We start from the raw sequence: 18,171 nt of genomic DNA on the forward strand, positions 1-18,171 counted from the left end.
TTTTCACGTTGTCAAGTTGTTTGGTGTTTTATTTGCTTATAGGAAGAAATGTGAAAGCAGAGGTTACAGGGATACGGCGGGTTCATCTTTTGAGTTCTAAAGGTCAGGTGTGCAGTGGAAGAACACGTCTGAATGTGTGGATGCCAGGTAAAGTGAAATAGGAAATAAACACGAGCAGAGAATTGTATCCACAAAGCCAGAGAAAGAGTCCATGGACTTAGGGGATGGAGAGCTATTAGCTGGGATGACTTGAGAATACAAGTACAGGTACTGCCGAGACACTGTCTTTCATGGCTGAGCCCTGGAGAAGCAGGAGATCTCCAGCAGAGGGACCTTGACCCTTGGTAGAACCATGAGGAAAAGTGGCTGGTGCTGTAGGGATGGAGCCTTGGCATGGTGTTTCCTATATTTCCACCTGAGGTATAGAAGTCAGCAGTGAAAACATATTGTGGTATATCAGAGCGTGTTGGATAAAGTCCAGAGAAGGGGAGGGAAGGAAGAAGTAGTCACCATCAGAAACAGAGTGGCTTTGTATGAATAGAAAGAAGGAACAAGTTGGTATCAACAGTCATGAGGGAACTTCTGAGGATACAGGATGTAATGGACATTTTAGCGAATGGCAGTTTGAATGGATAGCATCAAGGCAACTGGGATTCTGACGTTTTATATAGATAAGGTCCCTTCAAAATCTAGATGAAATCCCCAAGCAAGGTGAGGCCTGAGGTTGAGTCAACCAGAAAGGGGCTGAGATCAAGTTTCTGCCATTTAGGCAGGATGGGAATTAGGCCAAAAGCTTAGTATGGGTTGGAGAGAAATAAAACTACATTTCTCATTCCTTTGATTTGTAGACACAGATCCATTCTGACTGCAATGGTGGTACTTTCTAATAGCAAATAGGGAAGAGAAGGACAGAGCCTAGGCAAGTGCTATTTCATGGACTTGAGAGAGTTTGGGATGGTGCCTGGAAAAAATACCACAGTAGCAGGATGGATGTGTGTGGGTGCTTAGCAGGAAATAAAGTTTGACAGAGCCTGGCAAAAGTTGGGCCAGGGAGGGTGTCATATTCCATACAGAGGAATGATCAATTTCTTCCAAAAAGAAAAGTGGAAATACTGAGGAATTTAAAAAGAAAGGCATTCAAATGTATTTTAGAATATTACTGCTTGAGATGTCTGGGGGTGGACTGGAGAAGGATAGAACCTGAGGCAGGAGGCTCAGCATGACATCAATTAAGAGAAATGGAGCCACGCGGTGGGTGGCACACACCTTTAATCCCAGCACTTGGGAGGCAGAGCCAGGCGGATCTCTGTGAGTTCGAGGCCAGCCTGGGTTATAGAGTGAATTCCAGAAAAGGCACCAAAGCTACACAGAGAAACCCTGTCTCAAAAAACCAAAAAAAAAAAAAAAAAAAAAAAAAGAAAGAAAGAGAGAGAGAAATGGAAAATCCTGAGTCCTCAGTGGTAATGGGGTTGGAAAGAAGGGCTCCTGAGAAAGGTGACAGATTTCACAATGCTTGGGTACATCGTGAGAGGGGAAGAAGTTGGGGATGTTACCAGGTGCCTAGGTTCAGAATACACAAAGAGAAATGACTTGATGAAGGTTTTGAGTTCTGTTTTTGAGCATCTTCTTTTGTGTTTAAGTAGCATCCCAGGAGAAGGGCATGTGTCAAGATCTCTATAAGAACAAAAGGCGGCATGAGAAATGGTTGTAGTTACATAACACAGGAAACAGAGTGGTAGACACAGAATGAAACTCTGAGGCAGGCTTGGATAAAGGCATGAATGGAAGGCAAAAGCAGTCACTAAGAGTCAGTTCAAACAATGTCTAGTAGACCAGAGGAGAGATGCTAAGAAATGGGCAGTCCTTAGTCCTAGATAGGAAGAAAAATGAAGCACGTGTTTTCTATTGGGTCGTTAGACCATTGAGCATCAACTGATCAGAAGAACATGAAAGACAAAGAGGAGAGAGGTTGGAAACTGATGAGGCAGAGAGCATACTTTGTTCCTTTAGGACAAAGAAGGAAAGATAAGAGTTAGAGAAGCAATGATCTAAGGGAAGGGAAGATCTCTGATATAAAGGAAAACTAACTTTTATGGTAAATGGATAGTTAGTGGGGAAGGAGTTTAGCTGAAAAGAGGAGAAAAATTGATGAAGTTAAGTTATTAAGTTAGGAAGGACTTGGAGAGTTTTGGAAAGAACAGACTTTTCTTGCTTTGAGAGGGGAAGGCATTGGGAGTAAGGGGTGCAGGGACAGTTGTAATTACAGATCAGGAGACATGGAAGCCATTTAATACTGATTAGGCCCTAGTTTTTTTGCTGGTTTTTAAAATAGCATTTCCACATGGATCACAAAGATGAGTAAGATACTACTGAGTATCTGCCCTTCTCAAACCTGCACTTCAGTGAAATGAATATGTGGACCTTTACCCTCATGTTCCTGGAGATTCAAACATGCTAAGGAGATGGTCTATAAGGACAGGATGCTGCCACAATAGCTCTTCTCATGGACAAGGTTGCACTGACCTTGCTTAGAATTAGCAGTGCATGGTAATAATTAAAATTAGCCTGATATTTTAAAAACTGTTTATTACTATCTTTAAATCATTTTTTAGTGTACCTTCCCCTCATTGTCTATAACCAGGTAGACCCTTCCTGCTACTCTGCCCTTGGCGTTCAGATCTCTGCCTCAAGGCTTCCCTTTGAGGCCACTGTAAGTGCCTGAGATGGGAAAGAAGTTCCCATCTAGCTCATCCTTTCCTAGTTCAGAAGGAAGTGAAGGTCAAATGAAGGACAGATCTGTGGGTCTGGATTCCAGTTCTCCGGACCCCAAGTTACCCTCAAGAGGAAAGGTCTGTCTCACCTTCATTTCTAGACCAAATCTGAGAATGCCATTTAGCCATACCCAAGTGCAACAATGTCACTGTTTGGGGGAGGAGATAGGAGGAATGATTTGACTTTGCTCTCTTTCCTCTCTAGAGTGGCATTGACTGTTTGCCAAGGTCCTTTATGGTTAACCACAACAAATGCCTCTCTTGTAATATCATTCACTGGGAACACATTCAAAGAATTTCAGATCCCCTTCTTCTTCTTCTTCTTCTTCTTCTTCTTCTTCTTCTTCTTCTTCTTCTTCTTCTTCTTCTTCTTCCTCTTCTTCCTCTTCTTCCTCTTCTTCCTCTTCTTCCTCTTCTTCCTCTTCTTCCTCTTCTTCCTCTTCTTCCTCCTCTTCCTCCTCTTCCTCCTCTTCCTCCTCTTCCTCCTCTTCCTCCTCTTCCTCCTCTTCCTCCTCTTCCTCCTCTTCCTCCTCTTCCTCCTCCTCCTCCTCCTCCTCCTCCTCCTCCTCCTCTTCTTCTTCTTCTTCTTCTTCTTCTTCTTCTTCTTCTTTTGAGACAGACTTTCATACTGTAGTTCAAGTTGCCCTGCAATTCACTATATATCTCAGCGTGGCCTCAAACTTATGGGAATCCTCCTGTCTCAGCCTCTATGTCCAATCCCACACACCACTGGGAAAGAACAGAATTATTCAAGAACACTGTGAAAAGAGTTTAATATTGGGGGAAGAAAAATTTTAACTCTTCATTATGTACAGTGTATATTCTAGTTTTCTTCCATGGGACTTGGTTTAAATGGAAGCATAGCATATGAACAAATACATCCCAAAGACAGATAAGGGTAGCAAAAATATGGATATCAATATATAATTTTTGTGGTTAAAGGAAGCAGAAAGGAAACTTTAGACAAATTAAGGAGTGGCACAGACTCCTTCTACATGACTCCAAACAACATGGGCATCTGTAGGAAACACTCTTAGGTTTATTACCAACCCCTTTATACCATGTTTGATGATAATTAAATAATATTAGTGACCCTTGATAAGTACTTAATAAATGGTGGTAGGAACCACCCCCTAGTTGAAGATAGACTTCGTTTGGGTCTACACAAGCTTCAAAGAGTCAGATGTACCTTAAAGGTTTTCCCAAGCACAGAGATGCCAGTGGGTAACAAGAAACCTACTTCCTGGTGTCCATTTGGTCATTCTGGTCTACCTCGTGGTCAGTCGTCTCCAGTTTCACCCTTTGTAGCTGAGGAAGACTTTTCAGAACAAAGCGAAACAAAAACCAGCATGTAGGAGAGCTCTCAATCAAAGCTCTTACCTCTCCTGAAGTCCTATGGGTTTCATTTTGAAGGGAGAGGGGCAGACAGAGGTGGAGGTGGTGCCTCTAATCTCAGGAGTGCATTGGCCTTGGGGGTCCACGACAACATTCAGCACCTTTGGCGCCTGCTCAGGCTGGACCATGCTGTGGGCTGTCTTGGCCTCCGAATGTGCTGGCTGTAACCCAATGGGCGATAGGTGGATCTCCTGGTTTTTCTCTTTATCTTGTCTTAAGGAAAGCTGAAACCTTTCTTTTAACCTATAAATAATCTACAAAAAAAGATAAGAGCTTCTATGAGATTTTTGTGTCCTGGGCAATGAACAGAACATCATCTCCCCCACCTTAGAAGACAGCAAAGTAAACATTAGTGATAAAGTAAGCCTACCCTCTAATATAATTTCTTGTTTTTTGTGATATTGAGATTTTTTTCCTTTAAGAATATGCTTGTTACATAAATAATATCAGTATAACGTCAAGTGAACAAGATTGATCCTCACCCCAGCAGGAAGCATTAATTGGATTCAGTGCAGGAGTAGGGCAGAGGTAGGGGTGTGTAGGGTAGAGATGGGGTGGAAAGCAAGGAGTAGGGGGTAGGGGTGGAGGTACAGAGACTGACTGCCTCTGACTGGTATTTCCGGTTAGGCTGTACGTACACCTTGAGTGTTTGTGTACATTCATATATTCCTCAAGGATATATTCAAAAGGAAATTTGGCAATAAGTCTACAAAGATGCCAGATGATATTTGATCATAGGAGTTTCTTGAAATGGGAGGCATTTGGAAGGAAGAGCTAAGAAACACGGGCCAATGATCTTTATGGAGACAGATAACTGTATCTGTTTATAACAGGGAAGCAAGGCTCATGCAATATTAATAAAATAATAGTTATTCTATAAATGATCCATTATTATCTTGGTAAACATGTCATTAGTCATTCATCAGCTTGAGGATCTGTTAAATACTTGACCAAACATGGACAGCATAGAATTTTCATGTTTTCCCCTTTAAATATTTAATATATATATATATAAAGATAAAAGTAACTTTCTGTGTTTTATGTGTGCTGGTGTTTTGCCTGAATGTGTGTCTGTGTACCACATGCATGGCTGGTGCCTGAGGAGGCCAGAAAAGTGTGCTGGATCCCCTGGAATAGGAATTACAGATGGTTGTGAACCATCATGTGGGTGCTGAGAATTAAACCCAGGTCTCCTAGAAGGGCAGCTAGTGCTTTTAGCCACCGAGCCATCTCAACACAAGACTTTCAAGCTTTTAAAAGCATGAGATGGAATTATGGTGGGGTACCAATTAGCTTACATCATGTTTCTATACAGTATCTTCAGATTGGTTGACCCCTCCCATCTTTCCTTGCTGTGTCCCTGTGTCCCCAGTAATCTCCCTCCAACTTTTTTTGATTGCATTTCCCATCTTTATTTCTATAGCTGTCCCCTTCCAGAGTCATGAGCATCTCTTTATTGTTTCTTTATTGTCACCCACATTTACTTGATGCTGGCTCCTCAGTTCCTATAAAAACTAGAAGTCCTAGTGTTTTGTCAGGTGTGTCCTCAGGATGTGACTTGGTGAGCTAATTGGTGTGGAGGAAGAGGTGACAAGTCATTATCTGCAATTATGAAAGTGAACAGCACCCAGGGTGTCTGCCTCCAGGACGCCTCAAGACATCGGACTCCCTGGTTTAATTTCTGAGATCCATCAGCTGAGCAGACATGAGTTTGGGAGGAAGGAAGATTTCCTGCTCCTTTCTAATAAGATCCTCCCTAGCTAGTCATGAAATGCATTCTGTCTTTCCTGTCTTTTCAAAATTCTTTTAAATTCTAGTTATTTCTATATTTTAAATCTTCTGGATAATTTAAGCTTTCTTTATATGTGCATATATGTGTGCACATGGGCACACACATATATGAATTCATCTAAAATTATGAAATAAACACATTTTGAAAATTTATTTTAGAACATTAAAAATATTTTCCAGGTATTCCCCAGAATAATATTGAGGAAGAGCCTGTTTAGCAAAATATGTTATGTGTGCAAAAATGGATCATAGCTGGGCAGTGGTGGCATACGCCTTTAATCCCAGCACTTGGGAGGCAGAGCCAGGGGGATCTCTGTTCAAGGCCAGCCTTGTTCTACAGAGCAAGATCCAGGACATGCACCAAAACTACACAAAGAAACCCTGTCTCGAAAAACAAAACAAAAAAAATGGATCAGAATTAAATTAAAACACACCAATTTAAAATGAACTATTAGAGTGAGATCAGTCTCCTTGAATATGATCATATTTCCTTGTATATATGTATGAAACTAAAAATTAAATTTAAAAAGAGAAATAAAATGTCCTTCCAATTGAATGAACTGAGTACTTATTGGCAAGCTGTGAATCTTCTTTGCAAGCACTTAAGAACAGAATTGGAAGTGCAGAAAGTATCGCTAGTGGTGCATACAACAACGTTAGAGGCTGCTTGGGATGCTGAACTAAAGAATGAGACAGAACTGGGAGGAGAGATGGCTCAGTGGTTAAGAGTATTTGCTGCTCTTGCAGAGGACCTGGGTTTAATTCCCAGCACCAATATGGTGGCTCACAACTGTCTACAACTCCAGTTCCACGGGATCTGTCGACCTCTTCTGGCCTCAGCAGGCTCCTGCATGCATGTGGTGCACATACACTCAATGTAGGCACACATATGCATAAAAATACTAGGTGAATCTTTAAAGAATTAGACACAAATGAAAACAAGAGAAAGGTTTCAAAACCATCTGTTTTAAGGATATGTTACAGATTGGGAGGTGATCTCCTTAAGAAAAAAAATGTACATATCAGGTATAACTAGACGTGTACATCATGCACAGAGCTAATGGGAAATTAAAGCAAATCTTTTCCGTTTCTTTTTATGCTCATTTTCTCATAATCTGGAAACTATATTGTGGAGGAATTCATCATCTCCATCAAGGAAAAAAATCTTAGATTTTTTTTTTTCAAAACAATGATATGTGATCTCATCACTTGGAAGGCTGAGGTCGTAGCATCCAAGGTTGATGTGGGTCACACATCAAGAACCTGTCTCAAAATCCAAACAAACAAGCACACTCACTTCAGTGGAGTTAGAATATTTCCCTGACCAACACTACCGCACAAGGTGAGAACAGATGCCAATTATTACAGCTGAGCTTCTTCCATGTACAATGTTTACTTTCAGAGAACTGTACTGTGCTTTCCTGAACCTATAGGGCAGAGGGTGCTGAAGGGGGGTGTCTTCACCCTGTGTGTAGTGCCCTAATATCGTTCGCTTTCTGCTTATTTGCAGCTTTCATGGATTTGCCCCCATTCTGCAGAAACACACACAGTAGGGCAGCACCAACCAGATGGCACATATACAGGAGGCTTATTGTGTCAAGCTAAACCCAGAACTACCAAAATACAAATTAATACAATTTAAAGTGGGACGGCACTTTTTAAGTTGCAAACAAGGCGTTTTTCTGAATGAAGAAATAAATAATCCTAACAACATAGATTATTTACTTATAGAAGGAGCAATGCATATGTCTTATAATTTAAGCTCTTCACATGTGAATGTAATATACAATTATATTACTTGCCTATTTTTTCATTTTGGAGACATTCTACTGTGAGAACAAGGGCCAGGATAGAGTTGCTCTCAATTATTCTTGACAGGTCAGTTTATGATTACATTAGTGTAAACCAGATGGGGTCTAAAGTCCTCCTCTGTTGCACAGAGTTCAGTGGGGAGCCTCTGCCACATGTTTTATAATGAGTAATCTATTTCACCTCTGGCTTTTAACCTACCTCTGTGTAGTTTGCTTGCAAACTGATTTCTACAATGTGAATTCAGAAAAATCAGAATCTGGAAAATGCTTAACATAAATACAACACTTAAAAATACTGGGCTGATTGATAAAACTTGTGGAAAAAAGATGAAGCTGCTACCTGGAAATAAGCCATTGACATGGATTTTAGCTGTAAAGCACTGGTTTTCAACTGACTAATAGGAATTTTGTCAGAGGATATTTGACAATGTCTAGAGAAACTTTGGGGGTGGGGGATCATGGGGCTGGTGCCAGGAGTATGAAGTGGGCATAGGCTAGGTTGTGGGTACATATTCTCAAGTACACAGGAAAGACTACCCTCCTCACCCCCAACAGAAGAGGCAGCCCTTGATTCTAGTAGTGATACCGTTGAGCAGCCCTAGAGTAAAGAATCCAAGACTCATCTGGTATAACCTCTTTGTTTCTCAGTGAGGCTGAAAACGGTCACATACTTATAGAATACTGCTCATAAAGTCTAGAATTCAGGTCTCCTGAATCCCAGGCCTGTGAGCATTCAACAATAGCTTCTTTCAACTCCATACATTCTCCTTCCTGACCTCTTTGCCAAAGCTTCTGGAAGTGTGTGTCAGAGACTTCTCTGTACAGATTGGATCCTTCGATACAATATTTGCATTTTTTTCCTATGAGAATTCACTTTGTTTTTAAAAATCTCATTCTTAAAGCCTAGCAGAGCCATGACAAGTTAAAACTTTCCCTTCATTTTTCTTTTTAGAGCTTGTGTTGGGGCTTTGGGATGCATTAAAATAATTTGATCATTTGAGGAAGGAAAAGAGAAAGGAATATTGAATAAGAGGAGCTATAAAAGCTGAATGATAGTATGGGGAATATAAAATGGCAGCAGTGAGACCTGAGGAAGGCAGAAAGGAGAGGAAGCTAAGCAGAGCCCTGTGAAACAGTTTTCAGGGTAATTTTCATTTTTAAAATCTCACAAGTAACAGAAAACATTGTGTTTGGATTAAGGTGTGTTCTAATTTTAAAATGATGGCCCCAACAGACAGTGCTCTGTGTGGTATTTTATAGGAAGTTATGAATGAGTTTATTCTTTTAATGTCCTTAACATTCCCAATCCATCCTGAAAATGAAGTCTGTGTCGATGCAGACATGGCACAAGACTGACTATGTTCCTAGGAATGCAGAGGTTTCCAGGAGACAGATGTATAAAGTCAGGTCCAGTACAAGGTACTAAGTGCAAATGGGTGTGTCCTTAGCACACAGGTATGGAGTAGCAAACACTTATCAGTCTTGCCTGGGTGGAGTCCGTCTAATAAACACAGGCATACTCATGTGTTCCTAGACCTATTTGTGTCCAGAAATAGAAGTTCACAGAATGAGTGATAGGAATGAGGGAAACCACGGTTGACTCCTTCATGGAATCAAGCAGAGCCATGGTCATGAGCTTAGACTTTCATCCCAGATGGACTTGACTCTGGATTCCAATCCTTCCTACCCTTCCAATCCTCCCACGCATACCCACCCATTGTTTGTTGTGAGTCAAGCCACTTTATCTTTTCTGGATCCTGGTTTGCTCATCAGTCAAGTTAGGCACTTAAACATTACTTTGTGTCCTGTAGTAAATTTAGGACCAGTATGTATGCAATATGTAGAAGAAATGAATTACTATTGCTGAATGCTACTATTATTTTACTACTGTGAGTAAGCAGGATCGGGGGGAGGTGGTGGTGGTGGTGGTGGTAGACTACTTAATTCATGAGCTACAGGCTTGCTTTGGAGATGATGTCGGAATCAACCATGTCTGGCTGTAGCTCCATCATCCCTAGAGATTATATATAACACGTTAGAAAAACGTAGCTGTTTATGTCCACTTTTGACATGAAATGAGTGCATGATGTCCAGAGCTTGATGGTCCAATATACTATTTCCTGGCTCAGTGACCAGACCCTGACTAGAGAATCCTTTTACTTCACACCTGGATGACTCTTCTGTGGGCCCACCACGCCAGCACTTTTCCTGATACAGCTGTCTGTGATTTCTAATATCTGGCCTCTAGACATCTCTATGTATATTTCACGAATATATTTACACTTTTTAATAAGCCTGTAAGTATATTTGAAGGTCTAATTTAGATGATAGATAGTGTTCTTTCTGTTATGTACTCAAGTTTAAGAACTAATTCTTCTCAGTAATACATTTCTTCCATCAAAAAACAGACTGAATGGAGTCAAAGTTGCCCACACATTTTTTTTTTTTCTTGGAAAATTCTATTTGTCTATTTTCCAGCATTCCACCCACTGTACACTCACATTTGAGAAGTGCTAAATAAATCACACATTTGAAAATGTCACACTTGTCTAATTTTATGTCTGGCAATCTATACTCCCTTTTTTTTGTATTTTAAGGAACATAAACAATATGCCACATTTCAAAAACTTGGCAAGTTTTATGTTATTGTTGTATAGCACATGGAACCTTCTATTATAACAATTGACCTATATAATATCATAATAAAGCCATCTGACTTTCATTTCAGTGCTATGTAAGGAGGCTGGACACAAATAATGACACTTGCTGCTTCATAAAGGTAATTAATGCCATAAGAAAACCCCTTAACTATAGCTTTTTCCTCTGCTGTGGAGGCATCAGAAGTGTAGGGAATGGTTGTACTGTGCATATGAGAATCAGAAAGTGTATCCCAGTACACTGCAGCACAAAACGTATACTGTGTAGTTATGACTAAGAGATCCTGGCAAAAATTAATTTAAGATAATTATCAAAAGCATTCTAACTCAGGAAGATGAGTTGATTTTAGAGGATCACATTTGACACGTCTCTAAATGTGAACTGCGGCTAATTGTATCAGATAAATTGGCTTTGCCTTAATCCTATTAGAGAGTATTATTTTTCCATGAATATCAAGCCCTTCCTAAGCATTGCTGTCACCTCTGTTCCTTTTTAAATGGCCTTTCACAGTCAAATTTAAGATAGTGTTTGAAATCAACCAACCAATCAATCAATCAATTTCTGTCATTTATCTATAATCACCTGCACACAAGTCAAGTGTTCCATTCTTTCCCTCTTTATTCCCAAGCCTTAACATGTCTCTTCCTTACAGAGGGAGCACCACCACTCAGTAAACAAGCCAGATGACATGGGGGCATTTTCACTCTTTTCCTCCTCCTGGTCATCAGGACCCCGCACATCCTGTTCCTTCTCCTATCACACAGCACTCTATCTTTTATACTTCCTCATTTCCACCCTCTCCCATCCAGCTCACCACTGTCGTCGTCTTTGTCATAGAAACCCTGAAATGATCTACTGTCCTCACACTTCACACTCCCTTCTACCCCAACCACTTTCCTAAGCCTAAGCAGAGACCAATCTTTTAAATGCACTCACATAATCTGCACGAACAATGTTTCCCTTTTCCCCTCAAACCTGACAGTCTAAACTTGTTTCACTCCAACACCACGCTGCTGCTGTCCTCTCCGCTGGACATGGCCACACCCTGCATGTTCAAATGTTCACACCCTGCATGTTCAAATGTTCACACCCTGCATGTTCATATGTTCACACCCTACGAGTTTGTACCTCCCGAATGTCTAACTCTTCTTCCTCATCACTCACTAGCATGCTGCCTTCTTTGTGGTCCTTATTACAATTTAATATTTAACAAAGAATTGATAAGACTTTTTATGTTTATGGAAAAATTGAGTGGAAAGTACAAAGTTTCTATATATGTCTGTTTCATAACTATCTTGAGTTGGTATAGTACATTTATTATATATATTTTTTATTTTTTATGTTTTAATTTTTTTTTCAGAAAGGGTTTCTCTGTGTAGCTCTGAATGTCTTAGAACTCTCTTTGTAGACCAGGCTATCCTCGAACTCACAGAGATCTACCTGCTTCTACCTTCCTGAGAGCTGGGATTAAACCGTGTACCACCATGCCTGGCTAAAACATGTTTTATTTTTATTTATTTATTTTATTTTATTTACATTTGCTATAATGGATAAACTAGTATTGATATATTATTATTATTATTATTATTATTATTATTATTATTATTATTATTGACTCATTGCCATAGTGTAGATGCAGTCACACTTAGTGATGTACATTTTACACATTTGATGAATGTGTAATGCCGTGCCATCATCAGAATGCAGAAGAATTTCATTGCCCTAAAATCTATATCCTCCATGTAACAACCCCTCCATCCACCATGTTTTGACAGCCAGGGATCCTTTCAATAGCTTTAAAGTTTTGTGATTCTCAGGATGTCATACAGATGAATTCATATAGTATGTTCACTATTTGATATTTTAAAAAAATCTTTGTCCGTATTTCTTTCCATCATTAAAGCTTCAAAGAACAGTGACTTTATGGGCCTTATCCTCTCCTTTCCCATGGTAGAGCCTCTGCATGAATATGTTGCCTATGGATATATTGTTTAAATGAGTGGGTGTATCTGCAACAAACCTGACTGCAGTCATTCATACTTTAGGAGCGTTCCTTTCTTGATTTGTTCTAGTAATACTGGAACAGCCTGATTCAGGTTTGTGACACTTACAATGATGTTTGGCCAATATCGGGAAAGGAAGAGTTGGCCTTGGACCCACAAAGTTGAGGGTGTGGCCACCAGAGGCCCTTTAGGCCGAGACCAGTGCATGGTTGTACCCAGTCATGTGGGATATCTGGACATTACCTGAGTTACAAGCACTGAATCTGTAACATATCTTACATGTCAACACAAACTCTGCTCTTTGTCTGCTCTTCCCTCAAAGCCTGCCTGTCACCTGGCTTCCCACTGTCCTCCGTTCACTCGTGTCTTTGTTCTGAATCTCATTCATCATGTGAAACACCTCTTCCCACTCCTGTTTCCTTACTCTTCTTCAATTTCCATTTTCTCACTGTAGTGACGGGGATCGAACACACAGGCTGGCAAGCTCTAAGCAAGTGCTCTGCTGAGCTACAGTCCCCAGCTCCCTCATCCCTTTGAATCTGTGAATAAATCCAATGAGGACCGACAGGATGGAGAACAGAACTTGAGATTTCCTGCGATAAGGAAAGAGGAGTCACACGTGTTGAAGTGTAGTTTATCCATGAGAAGGAACTACACCCTTAAACTAGTAGTCAGAAATTTCTTCTGCAGTTTCTATAAAACTTTCAATCTTATTCATTAAAGTTCTTTTCCTTAATATACACCATGTAAGATATGAAATCTTTTTTAAAACTTAATTCTTAAATTACTGTTTGGATTATTGGGTCACAATTTTCTGAAGTTCAATTTCTGACCTAGAAGGACGTATCTTTGAATCCACTACAGTGGGAGTTTTAGGATGTTCTTGCTATTTCCTGGATTTTGAGATCTTGGAAATGTGCCTGTCTTCACTCTATTTATGACCTTATTTGTGTCCCTCGAGCTCAGATCCTCTGATCCTCTCTTCCTTTCCAGACTGAGTCTCAATCTTTTTGACATAAATCCATTTCCAGAAGCAAGAGCACAAATGAATAAAATCCAATGAAACGCTTGGCAACACTGTTGATTGTAGACAGAATCATTAGCATTATGCCTTTTGGGGGGAACGTGTAAAACAAAAGAGGAAGCAGTTCTTAAAATATGCAAAATAAAAAGAACATAACACATAGGAAACGATATTAAAACCATTTGTAAACTTCAAATACTATGCTACGTCACAAAATTTCAGAAGAATTAATAAAAAAAAACCCAACCCATTCTATTTGAAAGATAATTATTAACTCATTCCATACCAAATTCAACACCAAAGCCTGGTCTAATCTAGTGGGTTGGGTTTATTTGGGGTGTTAATTTTTAAAATCAGGACTATGCTTTCTTGTTTATATATCATGACCTGTAGGACAATTGCAGTGTATACTTTCATTCTTATGTACTATTCATTCCACCAGAAATGAGGTAGCAGTGAGTGGGTTACCTTTAAGGCTATAGTCACTTCCATTAATGCCTGATGTTTCTTAGAACACCTTCAAAGTCATTTAAAATAAGGAAATAAACCCTTCCCTTGAGGAAAAAGCTTTGCCCCAAAGACATATTTTTTCAGTTTTTTTTCTATGCTCCATTAAGGTGACATAAGACAAGAAATAAAGCCAGTCCAAAGTGTGCACATGAGACTTCAATGATGTTAAGGGCTACAGTGACCTCAGGAAATCACCTTCTAAGTCTTCACATGGAGTTGGTCTAGATCCTAAACACTCCAGTGCACTTCACTACAGAGGTCAGCATCCACACTTCCACACACAGTCTTAGCAATCAATTGTCTGCTGCTACAGAACAGTTCCATGCTAACAAGATTATAGGCTGACTTCTGCTCCCCCACCCCGGTCTTTTTAAAATTCATTCAAGTGGGAAAATGTCTCCTATTACTAAGCAGTTGGATTCGCAAAGGATAAGATACACAAAGAAGCAAACTTACCATCAAACAGGTTACTATAATAACAAAGATGCTGAGAAAAATGATAACGGCGTAAAATCCTTCTTTGCTCCAGATTTTGTCCGCTTCGTGCTGCCCTTGCAAAACATTTTTCTTTAAAAAGCAAAACAGAAAGCCCGGTGTTAAAGGAGAGCTGGAGGAAACCGTCCCTTATCAGACTGTCAACATATTTTTAGCTTGATTCCATTCCGTGTAGTAAAACACACCTCTAGCCCCGGTTGCCACAGCTGCTTCTCTATCTGCCCAGGCACAGGACAGCTATCCTCTTTATCAGGAGATCCTGTAAGGGACGGGGTGGGCATATGGGACAGGCTCCTGGGTTCTTGCCTTCCTCCACGTCCTGCACTGCCTCTCTTGGAAACTACCTGGTTCACAGGTGAGCAAGCTCTGTGCTTTTCTGCGCCGCCGAGGAACTGTTGCTGAAGCTCTCTGTACTCCGAGTCCCCTCCCACGTCCACACTGTCTTACAGCTCCGCGCTTTACTTTCAAACAAAAGTGAAACAGGTGCAAACAAAAAGCTCGTGATGGTTGAATACACAAGCCACGATGTGGGGACCATTTCTGTTTTTGTTTTCTTCTTCCTTTTATCCTATCATTTCCCTCCTTAAATGGAACTCACTTTGTCAAAACCTGACTCACGCACCATCCCACATAGAAATTGCCAGGATATTATGTCTTATTTAAAGGAACAGGGAACACCCACGAGGTCAGAATTATTTAGTAATAAATGGTAAACAGGATTATTTCAATTTTTACTGCGTTCGCTCCTTGCTTTAGGAGTGGAGCGAGAGAAGTATAAAAGAGATGTGAATGTCTCTTGATTCTATGTTACTCATTTTTCAAAACAGGATAGTACATTGATGGATGCTCTGAACTTTTGTTTTCTGTTTTAGACAGAGTATCTCCTGTAGCCCACCCAGGTTGGCCTTGAACTCAAGCCAATTCTCCTGCCTCAACTCCCTAGATACTGGGATCACAGGCATGGACTACTATGCCTAAATATGAAAATGTTTTATAAATCAGTGATATTGTAGATTTATAGGTAAAGAAATGTCGGAAAAACTTAGGTGGTATCTGAGAAGGAGAAACATTAAGTTTGTATCAAGCAAAATGTTCCCATGTTACAATCCTTCAGGACAGCATGTGTCTATCCTTGACTATTAACCCCCAAAACAAAGACAGCCTCAAATTAAACCTATATTCTAGGTGCCTAAATTTTGAGATCATTTCTGGCTACTTTTAAGCTTAAAAAAACATATTTAGCCTTTGCAAATGGGATTAAAAATATTGACCTTGAAAACTACTTTATGGAAATTTTAATCTCTGCATTCAATCAAGCCATAGTACAATGATGAGCAAGAAAACTTTGAGTTCAGTTATAATGATACAAATCATTTGGGAAGAGACTTATTCATGTACTCACAATACTACCTCTCACTTTTTCTAGACAGATGGATAGATAAAGGAAATGATTTAAGTATATATTTTGATTGATAGATAGATAAAGGAAATGATTTACATATATATTTTGATTGATAGGTAAAGGAAATAATTTAGGTATATATTTTGATTGATAGAGAACCTGTTAATACTTGATTCGGTGAGGTGATTGGTGACTCAGGACCCTGCTGCAAATACAGGGTCCTGGTGACAATTTTCTTTCACGTCTTTGAAAACAGCTAGGCCATTTTTTTTCCGCTCCAGTTTCTCTATAAACACAGCTAGAAGCTAATAGAAAAGAAAACCATTGTAGGAATCGAGAATGGAATTGAAATTTTTTTTTTCAGGCAACTAAATGGCATCCATTGTTTGCTATAAAAGCAAACTAGTTAAGCCTTCGCACAGCCAGTACGCACTTGTCAAATTTAAGTACAAGGATTTGAGCTTAAACTCTTGTAAAATTTGAAAGAGGAGTGGCTAGGAGGGGGAAAAGCAAGCGCTGTGTTCCAAATCTGCTCGGGTCCATTTTCCTCCTGTAGTTTTACAGTTCTCGGAGCGTGAACTTGCTCCTTTCTGCAGAAGACAGACCTGTTTTGATTTTTTTTTTTCAAAGTGAAACAATGATGATGGAAGATTGATTCTGTACTCTTCCAGGCCCCACCCCCAGCTTTAAAAAAAAAAAAAAAGGCTCTTGTTTTGAACTCAATCACTGCACATTCTTGGTAAATAGATTTCCTTCTGAGTCACACTGCCCCTGCTGAGCACTGCTCTATCTGTTTGGAGATCTAAAGAGCTGAATAAGGCAATAAAGGATAAGTTTGCAGTCAAGAGCCCACACATCAAAAGATTGCAATCCCCAGTAATCTCCCATCTAGCCTTTGCATAGAGTTAACCCAGTGGCTTTTAGATTTTCTCAGGGGCTGTGGGTTCAATAATTCACAGACTCCCATGCCAGGTCATGTTAATGCTACTATAACATCTTTAAGACTTACTCCATAGCTGTGTTGCTCTGCCCTTTAACTCAGATGCAGTGAAATTAGCTGGTACATTTTCTTATTCAAAAATGGAGACATTTCCTTTATCTATGATGATGGCCTTCCTAGCTGTTCTATACCTTGATGTCACATAGTTGGTTATGTCCTCCACTCCATCTCCCCCCCCCCACTTTCTTTTCACTCCTTAATTCTTTTCTTCTTCATTTCCATTTTATTTCCAATTCCTAATATCCGGGAAGATGATACTGAGGTTTCAGGAGGCACACCTTGTTGGGAGAGATGAAGCCCAAAGGATGAAACAGAAATGTTATCAATGGTCTGGTTCATCTGATGAGAGCAGATTAACGGGATGTACCTCACAATAGGATGGCTTGGTTGGATAAGTGGCAGATTTCAACTGCATGATGCATGATACAAGTACGTGAACCGCATGATCTAGTATTTTAACACCGATGATGCTGCATGTCCTCAGCATTTGTGTGCCAGGTCTAGAACTCTTTACACTTGCCCACAGGCTAATGTTCCAGGTTTGAAGGAACAATCACTCCACTCACAAATTATGGCTCATATTTTACGTGGTATGATTTTTTTCTTTGTTAACTATTCCATCAAGTATCAACAATTCATCAGCCTGTTATTTAAAGAAGGTAACTTCCTCCTATGAAATTCAGCAGTTAGGAAACTGGAGTAATTTGCAAATGAACAAAAATCAAAACCAAATTATTTTTTATTTATTCAGTATTAATGTGGAATTTAACATTTCAATGATTAGCTAACAATTTTGAGAAAATTGTCAATAAAAACTAGAAGAGTGAATTTAATTTTATTTCTCTGGAACTTATGGGGCAAGAAGAAGGTTATTTTATTTTTTTATCCTTACAGGCATCTTATAATAAAACAATATGTGCTTGCAATGTTCTAGGTACCTCATACAATATATATAAAAGAATGTGATGGCTCACATCCGCAGTCCCAGCACTGGGAAGCCTGAGGCAGGAGGATTATCAAGAGCTCTAGGTGATGGTAAGTTCCAGGACAGCTAGCTACAGAGCAATACCCTGTCTTAAAGATCCTTCACTCCAGAAAAAAAAAGAAAAGAACTCTTTGCCTCAAGAAACTAAGGTTGCAAACAGATGATTAACAAAATTAATTCTCTATTTGGTATTTTTCTTTGGTTTCTGAGTCATTTCCAATAAAAAAAAAATAAAGAAACCAGGGATATAAAGAAAGGGTAGCAAAAACACATTGTTCTTACGAAAATAATTAACAAATTTAGAGATAGATGCTTTGAAACATCAT

General features: G+C 39.6%; 1 protein-coding gene across 1 annotated transcript in view; it reads right to left on the reverse strand.

Moving 5' to 3' along the window:
- Positions 1 to 18,171, reverse strand: part of Ptprr (protein tyrosine phosphatase receptor type R) — a 108,779-nt gene that overhangs the window by 82,494 nt on the left and 8,114 nt on the right. The window contains exons 3-4 of the mRNA XM_059245503.1: positions 14,420 to 14,530; positions 4,152 to 4,420 (exon numbers count right to left, since the gene is read on the reverse strand). Of these exons, the coding sequence (XP_059101486.1) occupies positions 4,152 to 4,420; positions 14,420 to 14,530 (380 nt within the window). The remainder of the gene's footprint in view (positions 1 to 4,151; positions 4,421 to 14,419; positions 14,531 to 18,171) is intronic.

Source organism: Peromyscus eremicus, chromosome 18, assembly GCF_949786415.1.
Source record: "Peromyscus eremicus chromosome 18, PerEre_H2_v1, whole genome shotgun sequence".
Taxonomy (NCBI): Eukaryota; Metazoa; Chordata; class Mammalia; order Rodentia; family Cricetidae; genus Peromyscus; species Peromyscus eremicus.